Source organism: Nanorana parkeri, unplaced genomic scaffold (assembly GCF_000935625.1).
Source record: "Nanorana parkeri isolate BGI_ZX_2015 unplaced genomic scaffold, ASM93562v1 scaffold74, whole genome shotgun sequence".
Classification (NCBI taxonomy): Eukaryota; Metazoa; Chordata; class Amphibia; order Anura; family Dicroglossidae; genus Nanorana; species Nanorana parkeri.
The window spans coordinates 2,616,958-2,631,926 of record NW_017306342.1 but is presented as its reverse complement, the minus strand read 5'-3'; the positions used below and the strand labels follow the sequence as shown (position 1 = coordinate 2,631,926).

Genomic DNA, 14,969 nt, shown 5'->3' with positions numbered 1-14,969 from the left:
ACACAAAATTATGACACTTTGGGCCCAATTTGGACATTTCCACTTAGGGGTGTACTCACTTTTGTTTCCAGCGGTTTAGACATTACTGGCTGTGTGTTGAGCTATTTTGAGAGGACAGCAAATGTACACTGATATACAAGCTGTACACTCACTACTTTACATTGTAGCAAAGTGTCATTTTTTCTGTGTCGTCACATGAAATGATATAATAAAATATTTACAAAAATGTGAGGGGATAGAAGTACCCAAAAGCACTACAGGTCCCCTTAAACTATCTTTGTCAAAGTCATATACAGTATACCCTTTAAAAGTGCAACTTTAAAGAGCAGAATGAAATCTGATATCCATTGCTCAGAAAGTCATGGACAAGTCGTAATGCTTCATATGGCTTTACTCTATCAGGCTGTGAAAATGTTTGCCCTTTGCCTCTATAAAGACAACTATTGCAACATATATTCCTCAATTTCCTCTCTATGCCAGGCGGGTTATATAATTAGCTCAATAGCAGGAAAGGAATCAATGTGATATTATGCAACATTGGTGTTGCAAATTTCTACTCTGCTTGATATAGTTGTGATGTTTGGTTATACTGAAAGTGACTTTTTCATAATAACAAAACAAATATAAAATATAGGAACGCAGAGGTGCATGGATCTACCCGCAGCAGCTTTTAGTACCTTCTGCCTTGACTTGAATACCTGACAAAGTAATGCACTTTTGGATAGTGGTAACCAGGGGCGTAACTAGAAATCACAGGGCCAAATAGCAATTCACAGCTCCGCAGCGGCTGTGAGGGGAAATGCGCCGCGGCCGCTGCTGAGCTGTGTCAGTGACAGCCAGCACTCCACATGCCATAGCGACCCAGGCGGCCCCCCTGTGCCCGGGCCCCATAGCGGCCGCCTAGGTCGCTATGGCTATTGTTACGCCACTGGTGGTAACACCTGCCCATCCATTCTCACCTTTTGCACATTCCTATTGGCCAATGAGGTTGCCCATCATAGAGACAGGCAGATAATCTCTGATATCCCGTGGAAATGCTGGAGCTTTGCTTGGCAGCACCAGACCTCTAAGACAGGAAGTAAGGCCATGCTCCCCCCATTTTGGTCTTTTTTTAAAACCCTTCACATATGCAGGAAATGGGAAGAAATCTCCAAAATGGAGATACAGATGTTAACAAAAGTTATTAAAATATTTGCTAATGTTTCAGGCAAAGTAAAATATAAACAGATTAAATTTCGGCGTTAATATAACAAAACATCTGAAAGTGTTAGGTTGAAAAAATTTCAAAATGTTATCCAAAATTACTTTTAAAATACACTGTATTAATAACTCTAAATATTCACATTTTAAAACAATATAATACATTCCCTTTAAAGGGGAGCTACAGTGGTTTTGGTTTAAATGTCTTTTTGTTTAGAGGTTAAAGCTTATCTCCAAAAAACTAGCCTTGCAGTGAGGCTACCAACGTGTAAAGGGTTAACTGCTCATTAGGTCCTAGGGAACCAGAGCAAAGCACTTGTACCTACCTGATCTCCTCTCCCCTGAGGGTCAGCTCTCACCTTTTTCCTCTCCACTCCCAAACTTTTCCAAAGGTGATGCTTTAAAAGCTTTTACAACGCATCAGTGCAAGGTTAATTGTGCATGATGGCCACAGAATTTTCCCTCTCATTCCAGCGTTCGTGGCAATACCTAATATGTGTGTGCACGTGAGTGAGGGGCACTTTTAAAAACTTGCTATACCAAGCTGCATGTTAAACCCCCTATGTGATAGCATAGTGCAGGTAACAGGTTCTGTTTATTAGACCACTTATGTCACCCCTGCACTCTCCTGAACCTGATCGAACACAGACTGTTCACGATCTGCTTCTTCCCTGGCCAGAGCCACCAGGGTTTGACGGCTTTGAACCCAGAAGTGCTCAGAGCTGAGCACTTCTGGGTTTATACATCATAGCGTAGATCACCGATTGAATGCTTGAAACTGGAGCATCACCTAAGAAAACAATCACAACTTAAGAAGTCCCCAGGACCACTTCTTCAAGATGCGCCAGTTAAGCTTTTTGCCTAAAGTTACGAGTCTTCTTTCCTGGAGTCTATTAAACCTCATTTATCAACAACATTACACTAGCTTGATAAATCTGGTGCAAATATATTCCGTGCAAGTTCAAACACTCGCAATTGCTATGATAAATTCCCCCCCAACATGTCTAATGAAAATGACATTTATTATCAGGGTTTAGACTGCATTGATAAATAAGGTGCAAATAAAGTGGAACATTTGTCACTTAAAGAAAAGTGGAGCAACTCCCTTGATAAATTCCCCCCATGGTGTTGTGGGCCGGGAATCAGGCAGAGGAGGGCGCATTACCTTTCACACACTATAGAAAGCCTCCCAAAAATTTTTTACTAGAAAATCAGCAAGAGAAAAGATGTAAACAAATAGCTGCAGTTGAGAGGTTTGTTCACATGAAGGCGCTGCCACCGCTGTAATAATTATAGTGGTGACAGCAAAAGGGTTAAAGCAAATCTGTTTAAAAGGTGAAATATGGCTCTTTGTAAAGAGTAGAATTAATACTATCCTGTCCTGCCGCCAGCACCGCTTATCTGCGCTCAATTGAAGAGCTACGGTGTCTGTAGAATGTTCTGTATCTGACATTCCTGGGAGTTCTAGTCCCTCTCTGTGGGTCCTTCCACCGGCTCTTACATTACTATAGCACATGGAGGTGACATTGGGACCAAGGGATGGAACTACAGCACTGCTGGTATGCTAAATGTGTAACGAGCTGAGTGACTAGTAGATTCCTACATGTGTTGTCCTGCACATTTCCTCCAAGGGCACTCTACACACTATGTGGCAGGCTAATATTCTGCCGGATAATCTGTCTGCCTTTTATTCATACTAGCAGTTAATACACATTACTATAACAATACGTTTACTATGAGAATCCGTCATCCACTACTAGCACATGTAGGGAAAACTTTGTACATTTCTTATTAAGTGTCTCCTACAATACAAGATCTTAAGTCATAATACATGAAGGTGCAATTAAAGTGTATCTCTAGGCAAAACGTTTTTTGTTAGTTTTGGATAGAGTGGGGAAGAGTTAGATACTCGTGTCAGTTTTTTATTGTTGTCTGTGCCCCCATTGGAAAGAGTCACCCATCTATCTGTATTGATAATCCTTGTCACCAAGAAAGAAAGTGAAGGGAAATCCTACATTTTAGAGCTGTCCCCAGAACGAGAGGTGAGAGGTTTTTTTTTTTTCCAGGGACAACATTCTAAGCGGGGAATTCCCGACACTTTGTGAGATTTCCTATAGCTTCCTGTTATACCTCTGGGAAATGAAATAAACAGAAATGTCTCCAATGGTACAAAGGCAGCAAAAAAACAAAAAGCAAACTCTCGGGAGTTGTACGCTAAACAAAAAAAAAGGTTTTGGCTACACACATACTTTAAAGGAGAACTATGAGGTGAGTGAAAATCCCTCAGCCTCATAGTTCTAGCCGACCTGTGACAATTAAACTGTCACAGGTCGGCTCAATAGATCGGGAAGTGAACGAACACATACAGGCGTTCGCTCACTTCTCAATCTATCCCTGCAGAGATCCGTGATTGTCACTCACTGCAGGGATTCCCCCCCCTCCCCTGTCCGATCCTTCAGCACTGACTGGCGGAACGGACAGGGGAGGGGTGGGCACAGCTGGCTCTGCCTCTAGGTAGGCAGAGCCAGCTGTCAATCACGCAGCTGGGTGGATCTCGACAGTAATGTCAGGATCCGTCCCGGCTGTGGCGTCTCAGTATACCGCGAGCTGTAGCTCGCGGTATACTGAGCTTAGGGTGACGGGAGGACGCTAGTTTTTGTCCTCCGTTACCCTTAGGAGAACTATGGGGAAAAGCCCTGACCCCATAGTTCTCCTTTAAAAGAGTATTTAAAGGGCGTGGCCGGCATGTGAAGGAGACCAGACGTGTGTGTGTGAGCTCTGGCGCCCTTACCTAGTTCCATCCGCTGTTATCCATCCTGAGAGGGGTCATTCTTACAGACATACTCGTTGGGGAAGCAGGACCTGGTTGCCGCTGTAGTATGCCCTCAAAATCGGGCAATAAATTCTCCATGCCGAGACAGCAGCGCCGCAGCCGCAGGCGGAACACGTGTCCCTCGCCGGCCATCTTGTCCGAATCCCCTGCTACACGCTTGACTTTGGTGAGTGCACAGGCTGCAGACATGGATGGGGACTTGCTGGTGGATCAGGGGGGGCTGGCCCCATCGCCCCCACGGGAGTCTGGGCAACAGTCAGGCCTGCAAACTGAGACTATATTGACTGCCATAGAAGCGAGTAGGGTGGCGCTCACATCGAAAATCGACCACCTTGCAGTTGAATGCACCCTCATTCGCGGGGACCTTGACAAATTTAGGGGGCGCCTTTCTGAGGCCGAGACCAGAGTGTCGGGCCTGGAAGACACGGCGACTGAGCACTCTGCCTCCATATCTGAATTACAACGCTTGGTGCACACATTGTCCGCCAGGGCGGAGGATGCTGAGAATAGGATGCGCAGGAATAACATCCGCATCATAGGCCTGCCTGAGGGAGCGCGGCCGGTGCAGTTTGCTGAATCCCTATTCAAGAAGGTGCTGGGTGTGGAGGAGGCCCTGGCCACTTGCGCGGTGGAAAGCCTGCGGGTCGCTCCCCTCCGGGGGCCCCACCGAGACCTTTTTGAACCAGATTGCTGAATTACAGGGACAGAGACTCTGTGCTGGCTGCGGCCCGCAATTCTCCTGCTCTGCATCATGAGAACACTGTGATCTGGCTATTCCCGGATTTCTCGGCAGATGTGCAGAAGCACAGACGTTCCTTGTAGGATGTCAGACGCCGCCTCAGGGTCAAAGGATTACAATATAGTATGCTATTCCCCAGTAAACTGAGGATTCAACATGAAGGCACGGTTCAGTTTTTTGACAATCCTGCTGCAGCAGCGAACTGGCTGGACAGGCTGCACTAGAGATGTACTGTTGGATTCCCTTGCCACCGGCATCCTTGCCTGGATGTCATGGAGAGTGACTGCCTTTTCTTGATTGTGGCTTTTGACTTTTAGTCCTCCTCAGGGGACCGGGGGAGGATGGATGTATGGTCGCAGTGTGCCTTCTCATACTATCTGTCTCCTTTGTGTTTTACAGTTTATTCATATCTCCTGGTTTGAGTTACCGTTTAATACCTTAATCCTAATGCTGCAAAGCCTGTATTGTTCTGTACTGAGTCCCCTTATGCACTATCGGTAAGGTGTGGGTAAACCGGAGTCACCACATGTGGGGTGATTGCATGAAAGTGTCAGTGTTGGTTCAGTACTGACATAAGAAGTAGAGGTTTCCTTGGGCGCTGTCTTAGAACTTAGTTAGGGATCAAGCTTCTGTTATGTTGGGGATTTTGTTTAGCCGAAGAAAGCAGGGTGGGTTAGGGTGGGCAGGGGTTGTTTACACTGTTGAGCTGTGTGATTTCTGCATATAAATCTGGTTCATGTTGGCTACCTTAAGCCGTGCAAGGGCTAGGCTCCTGACTTCCCGGGCCTCCGGGTGCTGGAATTAATGTGGGTAGACACGGGATGGCTGGTGCTCAGGTAAAAATTGTGTCCTGGAATGTGAGGGGTCTGAACCATAAGCTCAAGCGTTCTCTGATATTTCAATATTTGAAACCATACAAGCCGCATATCATATTGTTGCAGGAGACACATCTGGAGGGACAGAGGGTACTGGCGTTGCGGCGCCCCTGGATCCAGAGGGCCTTTCATGCTACTTACTCGGTATACGCCCGAGGGGTATCAATTCCTATTAGTAAATCCTTGCCATGTACGATTGAACAAGTTCTGTTGGATCCGGGGGGGCGCTATGTTATTGTGGTTTTGGAATTACATACTCGGAGAATGGCTATTGTCAGCATATATTTGCCCCCTCCGTTCCAGTTACAACTGTTGTATGACATACTTGCCAAAGTGGCACCTTTTCTACCTATACCCATAGTGCTTGCAGGAGATTTTAATGCTATCCTTGATCCGGAGCTGGACTCCTCGAATCCTAACAGGAGGATTGTGCGAGTGCCTATGCGACTTCCCCGGGTGAGGATTCCCTGGGGGCTCTCAGGGTGGCCAGAAGATCTCTGCAGGTGCATCTTCAAACCCTGATGGGCTGCTCTCTCCGAGAGACAGCAGAGGCGAGATTTGAACAGGGTGACAAAAATGGTAAATGGCTAGCCCAGTTGGTGGCGGATCATCATCGCATTACAAATATCCCGTGTATACTAACAACATTGGGGGAGCGGGTGACGTATCCGGTCAGGATAATGGAGGAGTTTAGACAATATTATAGCGAGCTCTATGCTCCAGTTGCGCCTTATGACGGGGACGCCCTGGGTTCTCTCTTGGGGGGGCTGGGGCTCGCTTGTCTTGGGCAACTGGATAGAGAATCCTTGGAAAAGGAGATCTCGGTCCGAGAGATAGAGAGGGCGATTGGTTCCTTCCCGGCTGGGAAGGCCCCGGGTCCAGATGGCCTCCCAGCGGAATGGCATAGGTATTATTTGGATCAGATGGCACTGCGTCTGCAGGGTCTATATAGTCATTGTTTGGATTTACAACAAGTTATTATTGTTGGATTTTCACCATACTCCAGGAGACCCATAGCGCTTACTATTTTAAAACCATTTTGTGAGGCTTATCCAGCCTTAGTTTCAGCAGCTTGCGGTTAACCCTTATTCTTTGTGAAATCCCCCTTTTTTGGGTCTGTTTCATAGCGCAGAACACTCAACCTTCCATTCGAATGTTGTCCTTATACCTAAACCGGGAAAGGACCCATTGTGTTGCTCCTCCTACCGCCCGATAGCTCTTCTGAACATGGATTTAAAAATCCTGACCAAAATCCTAGCGACTCGACTAGAAGTTATCTCCTCCCTGGTCAATATTGACCAGACGGGATTTATTCCAGGGAAATCGACTGACACCAGCCTGCGTAGGGCCTTCACAAATCTCCAACTCACTCATACTACTGTAGGGTCTAGAGCACTGGTCTCCTTAGATATTGAGAAGGCCTTTGATTCAGTGGATTGGGGGTACATGGGGTCTGTCCTGCAACATATGGGATTTGGCCCGCACTTTTGTCGATGGATAGCTGTTCTGTATAGAGAACCCATAGCCGTTCTGAAGATAGGTTCTGCCCTATCGGATAGCTTTCCGGTGAAGAGGGGTGCCCCCTGTCGCCGGGGCTGTTTGCATTAATGATGGAGCCCTTGGCAGTGGCCCTGCGCACCTCCAAGATGCTGGAGGGTTTCAGGGTGGTAACTATTGAAGAGCGGCTAGCTATATATGTGGATGACTTAATTTTGTTTTTGGCAGACGCAGGACCATCACTTAGGGAGGCGCTGAGGATTCTTGAGCAGTTCTCTGTGTTTTCTGGCTTGAAAGTGAACTGGGCCAAATCCCATATCCTGCCTCTAGATGATGGCACAGTAAGCTCAGCTGATGGATCAGTCCCTCTACAGTGGGTCTCACAGATCAGTACCTTGGAATTAAGATCTCGGCTAGGGTGGGTGACTACCACTCCCTGAATTTGGCCCCGGCCCTTACACCGGTTAAGGCGCGGCTGCTGGCTTGGAAGCACTTGCCAATTTCCATGATAGGGAAGGTTAATCTGCTTAAAATGTAGGTTCTCCCGGTTTTGCTGTATTTCCTGCGCAACTCCCCGGTCTGGGTGCCTGCAAGTTTTTTCCGGGGGGCGACTGGCATGTTCCCGGGACTTCGTTTGGGGCTCGCAGGTACCGAGACTTTGGATGGCTATCCTGCAGGCGCCTTGGACAGGAGGGGGACTGGCACTACCTGATATGAGGAAATACTATCTGGCAGGACAAATGGTAGTTGTGCACAGGTGGCTGGTGGGAGAGGACAGTGACTCTGCGGTGGTCTTGGAGGCGGCGAGCCCGAGCTTCTATGAGGCCTTGTCATCCCTGGTGTATAGGGGATGTGGGGCCTGTATGACCTCACGCTCTCCATGCGGGCTACCTTGAAGGCGTGGAAGCAGGTATCGAGTGCACTTGGGGGAGGACAGTTGACTGTGTCACCGCACACTCCTCTGTGGAGGAACCCAAATCTGGCACACTTTCATACTATCCCGGATTGTCAGATCTGGTCCGGGAGGGGCATCAAAAAATTGGAGGACATACTCACTGCTGGGCATATCATGAGTTTTGCGGACCATGCATCAAGTTTGGGCTGCCAGGATCCTTTCTTTTCTGCTATCTGCAACTCTGCCATGCCTTCTGAGCCCAGTTTACAACCACTTTGAGAGGCTTTGGTGCCTCCCCCCTGGAGGACATGCTGAGGTCTCAGGGGCTGCGTAAGCCCTTGTCCACAGTGTATGGCACTCTGTTTCCTGATAGATACAACCCTCTAAGTAGCTGTGGGACACAGTGGCGTAGTGAGGTACAGGATCTGGATGAGGAGGAATGGAGGGAGGCCTGGGACTATCCATTCACACATTTAATTTCGGCCAGGGATAGACTAATACAGTATAAACTGTTGCACAGGGTGTACTATACGCCGGCGAGACTGGCCAGGATATATAGCACAAGCTCAGCGACATGTTGGAGGTGTACCTTTTCCCCTGCGGGATTTAGCCATGTGTTCTGGGACTGCCCGGCTATTAAAACCTATTGGGTGGAGATCGCGAACTTCATATCACAATTCCTGATGATAGACATCCAGCCGGAGATGGGAGTCTGCTTACTGGGTCTTACTGAGCATATTACATCTACCCATGCCACTAGCACACTGTTAGGGATTTGACTGTTTTATGCTAGGAAACTGATAGTGTTGCACTGGAAAAAGCCAGCCCCGCCCACCCTGGAAAATTGGAGAGGGTTAATAGAATCTGTTATAAAGCAGCATACATTCATTGAGCTTGCCCACAAAAGTTTTATAAGGTCTGGGGACCCTGGTTAGAAGCATTCTCTGCGGTACTAGTCAGTGGATAGCGTGCATTGAGTACTGTGTACTTTCTTGCCTGTGTGGCTGTGACGGGGCAGGGTATGGTATAAGGTGTTGATTGAACATATGTATGATGTGCCTCTGAGTGTTGGAACTCAGGTGATAATTGTTTGTTCTGTACTGTCTGTTTTATATGAAACTTAATAAAAACAATATAGAAAAAAGAATATTTAAAAAGGAACGCATCGTAGTTTTGGGTCAATGCATCTCCAATCTCCATTAAAGGGGTTTTAATGAATTTCAGTGACCCCACTGAAGAGATTTGCCATCAATTCCAGTCCTTACAAGGAATGAGGACACAGCTACCCAATGGTGTTCCAGGTGAGTTATTCAAGTTATGGAACCAGAAGGTTCAGCATTACAGGCAGGCAACTGGCATTTTCAGAAAAACAGCTCTGTTAATGATCACAATCCTTTCCTCATAGGATTTTGTGTATATTTTAATTTGATCTAAAGACAAAATATGTTTTCTATGTTTGGATGAAGCAGGCAAGGACTAGAACTTGTCTTTTTTCTTTTCTTTCTAAAGGTAGCCCTACATTGTATGATTTTATTTCCTGCCACGCACCCTCGTTCGATTATACCCTGACTCAAGCATAGTCAAATGTCGATTTCAGAAATCGTTTTTCTAGCCATACTAACCAACCAATTTTTGATGAACTACCTAAATAGTTTCCCTTTGCGCATTTATGCTGTGTTCTTGCTGAGATTTTTTGACGAACATCGATTTTCGCTCAATCAGAGAAAAATTTTCCAACCAGACAGATTGAAAAAAATTGATAATAATGTACAGGCACCTTAAGTCCCGAGTGGGGTGATTCACCTTCTCTCTTTGTCCTGGAGACCATTATCACAGAGACACAAAGTGATGGGAAATCCACAATATTACAGCTGGCTCCAGAACAGGGATTCAAAGGAAATCTTCTATTAGAGCGCCTGTTCTGTCACAGACAACAACAAAAAACTGACAAAAGCTTTAAAGGCATAGTCCATCTCCTGCAAAAATAACATAAGTTCACTCGCATTGATAAAAGATCCCTGTGAATGGATGACACAGCAATATGGGCAGAGCCGTACACAGGTGCACTGAATTAAAAAAAAATCAACAGGACTCTGCAGGCAGTGGAACCCCACAATTCAGGTAAGTGGGGATGGGGCATATTTCACCCTAAATATGGGTGTAACATGAAACATGGCTGGAAAGTTGAACTCTGCCTTTAAACAGGGCTATCCCTAGCCTTTTTGCCACCTGAGGTGGCGAGGAGGGGGGAAAGTGCATCATACTAACTAGGAAGGGGGTGTGGCTTGCCCAGCTCCTGGCACAGTGATGTTATTGGTTGCCAGGAGCTGGGCAGGATGCTGGCCAGAGAGTTCCAGGCTGCTATCAGCTGGGTGGGGATATATGTATGACCTTCCACATCTCCCTGCCTGACTCTTAGCAACACAAGACGCTCCGGCTGGAAAGGGGGCAGCAGGCATACTGCAAACATTGTGCACCAGAGCAGCCATGCTGCTGTGCCTGCCGCCCCCCCCCAGTGACCCCAAGAGAGCAGGCTGCCTCATTATAGGGACAGCCCTGCTTTAAACCTTGGTCACATAATGTGGGGTGAGTGCCATGCAGGAATATTCTGGGCACAGGTTTTTTTCTGTCCTGATGCACCTCGGGGAGCGGTCCCACACTTCTAACATATTCATCTCAGTTCCCAAGACATTGTCACTCTTGCCCATACTTAACACACCCACCTTCTGGTTGGCCCCACCCAGGTCACACCCACTTTTTAGATGGCCCTGCCCAGGTCACACCCACTCTCCTTTATTTTATGCAGGAAATACCCACTCAGGCCCCGTTCACATATAGCGACATACCTTTTGCAGCGGATCCGCACGGCCGGGATAGCGCGACTTTCGGGGCGACGTTCCAGCGACGATCCAGCAACGGTAGCGCGACCTTCCCCGTCGGGCTCCATAGAAAAAAAGCAAAATCGCGCAAAATCCGCCGAAAAAAGGGTCCGGTAGAAGCGACTTGCGACCGCGACGAGCGACGCGCGACATGGAGTTAAGACAGCTCCATTGAATAACATTGGCCGGCGACTTCTCGCGATATCGCGCGGCAAAAATGCACGATATCGCGGCGGAAATCGGGCGACAATTCGCTATATGTGAACGGGGCCTCACTGTTAAGATCCCTTCAATTCAGCGTTTCTTAACCTTCTGAAAGTATGCAAAATCTCAAGGCAACCCAAACTAAAATGTAAAAAAATGATATGTATTTCCCCCAAAATTCATACCCAACCCTTATAACAACAGAAACAAAAAAGGCAATGTGGAGTTTCCCCTGTCACATCAGAGTCCCATCCCGTCACATCAGAGTCCCATCCCCTGTCACATCAGGGTCCCATCCCCTGTCACATCAGGGTACCACCCGCTCACAACTATCCCCTGTCACTTCAGGGTCCCATCCCCTGTCACATCAGAGTCCCATCCCCTGTCACATCAGAGTCCCATCCCGTCACATCAGAGTCCCATCCCCTGTCACATCAGAGTCCCCCCTTTAGCTAACATTTGAAGGCACCCCTGACAATGCCAGAAGGCACCATGGTACTCTGGTTGAGAAAGACTGCCTTGGTTAATACCGATCTTTGAGTAGCTGAAAATGCTCAGTATCACAAAAGGGTGATGATGTGATCTTGGGGAATCATGGGGACAGAGCACCTAGATCTGGGACTGTCCTGGCAAAACTGGGACAGTTGTCATCTATGTGACCCATAACAGCCTGGGCACAGAGGAGCAGGGCTGGATGACACTGACCATTCAACCAGGAAGACAGAGGCCATCTTGTGCTGTGGGGCACATCTTCGGATTAAAGGGGAGCGTTGCGGCGCATCTTCGGATTGAAGGGGAGCGTTACGGCGCATCTTCGGATTGAAGGCGAGCATTGCGTTGCATCTTCGGATTAAAGGGGAGCGTTGCGGCGCATCTTCGGATTGAAGGGGAGCATTACGGCGCATCTTCGGACTGAAGGGGAGTATTGCAGCAGGCGCTGCTCTTTTAAAAAAAATATTGTCTGCTCACTTTCTTTTTGAACAGGCGTTCAGCTTTACATTCAATTCTCCAGCCATGACAATACAAACGTTTCAGCTTCATCTAGAATGTAAGAGAATCAGGAACTGAACTCGAGCAGGTTAAACGGTTTAGAAGTGACATTGGAGAAGATAAAGTCCTGTCAGTCCTGTACACACAGATAAGGACGCCCACACATTGACCTCCATATTCAGAACAAGCCCCGCCCCTCAGGGGGAAGGCCCCGCCCGCCTCTCCCGCATTCCACAGCGCTCACTCCTCCTCCTCCATCTTCTGAGTGTATCTCGCTACGCCGCGCGCTCCTTGGACGGCTGACGTCACGCGGACACGTGACAGGTACCCGAGCGCAGGCAAGTCCTCCTCCGTCAGTCCGGAGTGGTAGCTCCATTATGAAAGACTTATCCTCCGCTGGGTCTGGAGCGGAGACGGCTGCTAGGTGCGCTCTTCAACCGGCCAAGGGATCCTTCCCCTCACGAGACATCCCCAATAGATGGCTGAAAGCCCCGGTGGAGACCTGCCTGTGTCTGCGCGGTGAAGAGAATGGTGAGGAGGCGAAGAGCGCAGGCCCCGGGCTACCCGGCCACTGCGTGCAGCACACCGGGCGCTGTGCCGGACAGGGGGTGGAGAGGGGGCGGGGTCAGACATGTGACATGGTCTTAAAATTGAGAGGGGTCACCCGGGCAGAGAAAGGGGGAGCGGTATGAACCTTCTATATGTACAGGCCATGCTTGCCATGCAGTCCCTGTGTGCTGTCTGCATTGCAATGGCAGCGCAGTCTGTGTGTGTTATTTATATATCTATAATATGCAATATTGTTGCCATGGCATGTGTACAGAGGTTGGAGCCCACAGTGGCACACATTACTGTCCTGTGGAAATTTGTAGTCAGTATCCTCCTGTGTGCTCCTCTATGATAAAGTTCAGTGTCATGTCTACTGAAGTCTCTGCCTACTCCTTGGAGCTGCTGTTCCCCAGGTCCTTCCTATAAGGGCTAATGCTCACTGTGTTTAGATCTGTACTCCTCTTGTCCACCCACGTTGTGGCATTTAGATCTGTGAACTAAAGCATTGTTTGGGAGGGCGGGCCTAAAAATGATGCCCCAAACCTGCGTTCTGACCTGAGTGTACTGGCGTCATTTACATCCATACGTACACGGGTGCACACATGTAAATTGATTCTAGTGGCAAGAATAAAGCAACGTTGTAGCCAGCAGAATGACTTTAACCGCGTATGCTTCTGTACGCTGTGTGCGCATACTTTTCATGTGAGTTTCACACTGGCCGCCAGATCCGATATAGACATAATTATTTCAAGAAGAACAGCGGGCAAAACTCATTAACCCTTGTGGTGGGGCTACCCCTGTGCTGCAAGGGTTAACTCCTCGTTTTGGTCTTGGTTCAAAAATAACAAAAGCTCCAAGACAGCCGGCTGTCACAGTGCTCCCTCCAGCCTGTCTCCTCTTACTCTGCAGCATTGGATTGTTCCTCAGCTACTACTACACTGTATAGAACGTTATGATTTACTGGACCTTAGACCATTGCAGAGGAGGGGGAGAGGCTCCAGGGACCGGTCTAAGAACAAACCGGCTGGGAACATCGGGTGAGTATAACTTTTTTAGCAGCTAGGAAAAAAAGGAGCAGTTAACCCTTGCAGTGCGGGGGTAGCTGCTCCACTGGAAGGGTTAATAAAAGTTTTGCCTAGAGTTCTTTTATTGCGCTCGTGTCCAGCAGCCTGGAGATTTGTGTGTCACTAGGCTCTCCTAGATGTCACGTGATCCATGGCATTTATTGCACTGCTCTCTGATGTTGGTAGAGGTGGTTTTTGAAGTTACTTTGAGAATGTGATTGATTTGTCTTCATATTGTGATGTGTAAATGATTAAATATCAAAGCACATGGAAGGGTGCAGCGGTATAGCGCAGCAAGAAAGAACAGTGAGATAAAATGACTCGCTGGCAGATTCCAATTCTGGCACCGCAAGCATGTAGGTGGAGACGTAGCAGGACCAGGAACCGGTGCTTGTGGCCACCAGTATCGGTGTCAAGCTGGAGTGTGGATGACGGAGTCCCCCCTTCTGGGCTATTCTATTCTGACAGCAGAGGGTGTGCCATTGTCAGAATAATCAAACAGCTGATTGGCTGCTGTCACTGTTTGGGTGAAACTTTTTGGCTTGGCTACTGGGCAAGCAGGGTACTGACAGGGCCACACACTGAATTTCAGGTAAGTCAGCCGACACACTAAATAGCTTGTGTGTAAAATTTCTGAACGGCATTCCTGCCAGTAGATGGCGCTGAGGCGCATAGGAATTTCCTGTGTTCCTCAGTGCTGTGATGCTGTGCAAACAGCATTGCATTCACCCTCCTTTACGCTAGGCAGAAGATTTATACATAAAGTTGAAGTGAGGTCTATTTTTTTTTTTCTATTTTTGCGTCTCTTCTGCAGTAGGAGCTTCTTCGCCTGTCGGTACTCGAATGCGCATATATGTGCGCGCTTGGCAGGATTCTGGTTGGAATGAAGTCAGTTCTGTGCGTATGCGCAGCAGCTGCTTCACCCGGACCTGGCCAGTCAAGCAACTGAATGAAAGAAGACCAGGACAAAGATAAGAGTGCAAACTTTGCAGTGCTGGAGGGGATGACTTTGTCAGGTAAGACTGACATAATGTGCTAATATGCTGTACAAGATTGCACATTCTAGCTAAAAACTCCCTGGGGCACGTGTTTTCTCTTTACTTTTTATCAATCCGCTCCAGCTGGTTACCAATGCTGGTGGTCATAAGAGGCAGTTCCTGGTCATATGTCTAGATCTGCATGCTAACTGTGCAAGGATTTTATTCAGTGAGTGTGCTATCTTTTATTTATATATATATATATAT

At 47.8% G+C, this 14,969-nt stretch overlaps 1 protein-coding gene across 1 annotated transcript in view; it reads left to right on the top strand.

Annotated features, from left to right (window-relative positions):
- The first annotated feature begins 12,341 nt into the window (after positions 1–12,341).
- TRPM7 (transient receptor potential cation channel subfamily M member 7) overlaps positions 12,342–14,969 on the top strand; it is a 115,761-nt gene continuing 113,133 nt past the window's right edge. The window contains exon 1 of the mRNA XM_018576705.1: positions 12,342–12,643. Coding sequence (XP_018432207.1) covers positions 12,641–12,643 — 3 coding nt within the window. The 5' untranslated portion in view covers positions 12,342–12,640. The remainder of the gene's footprint in view (positions 12,644–14,969) is intronic.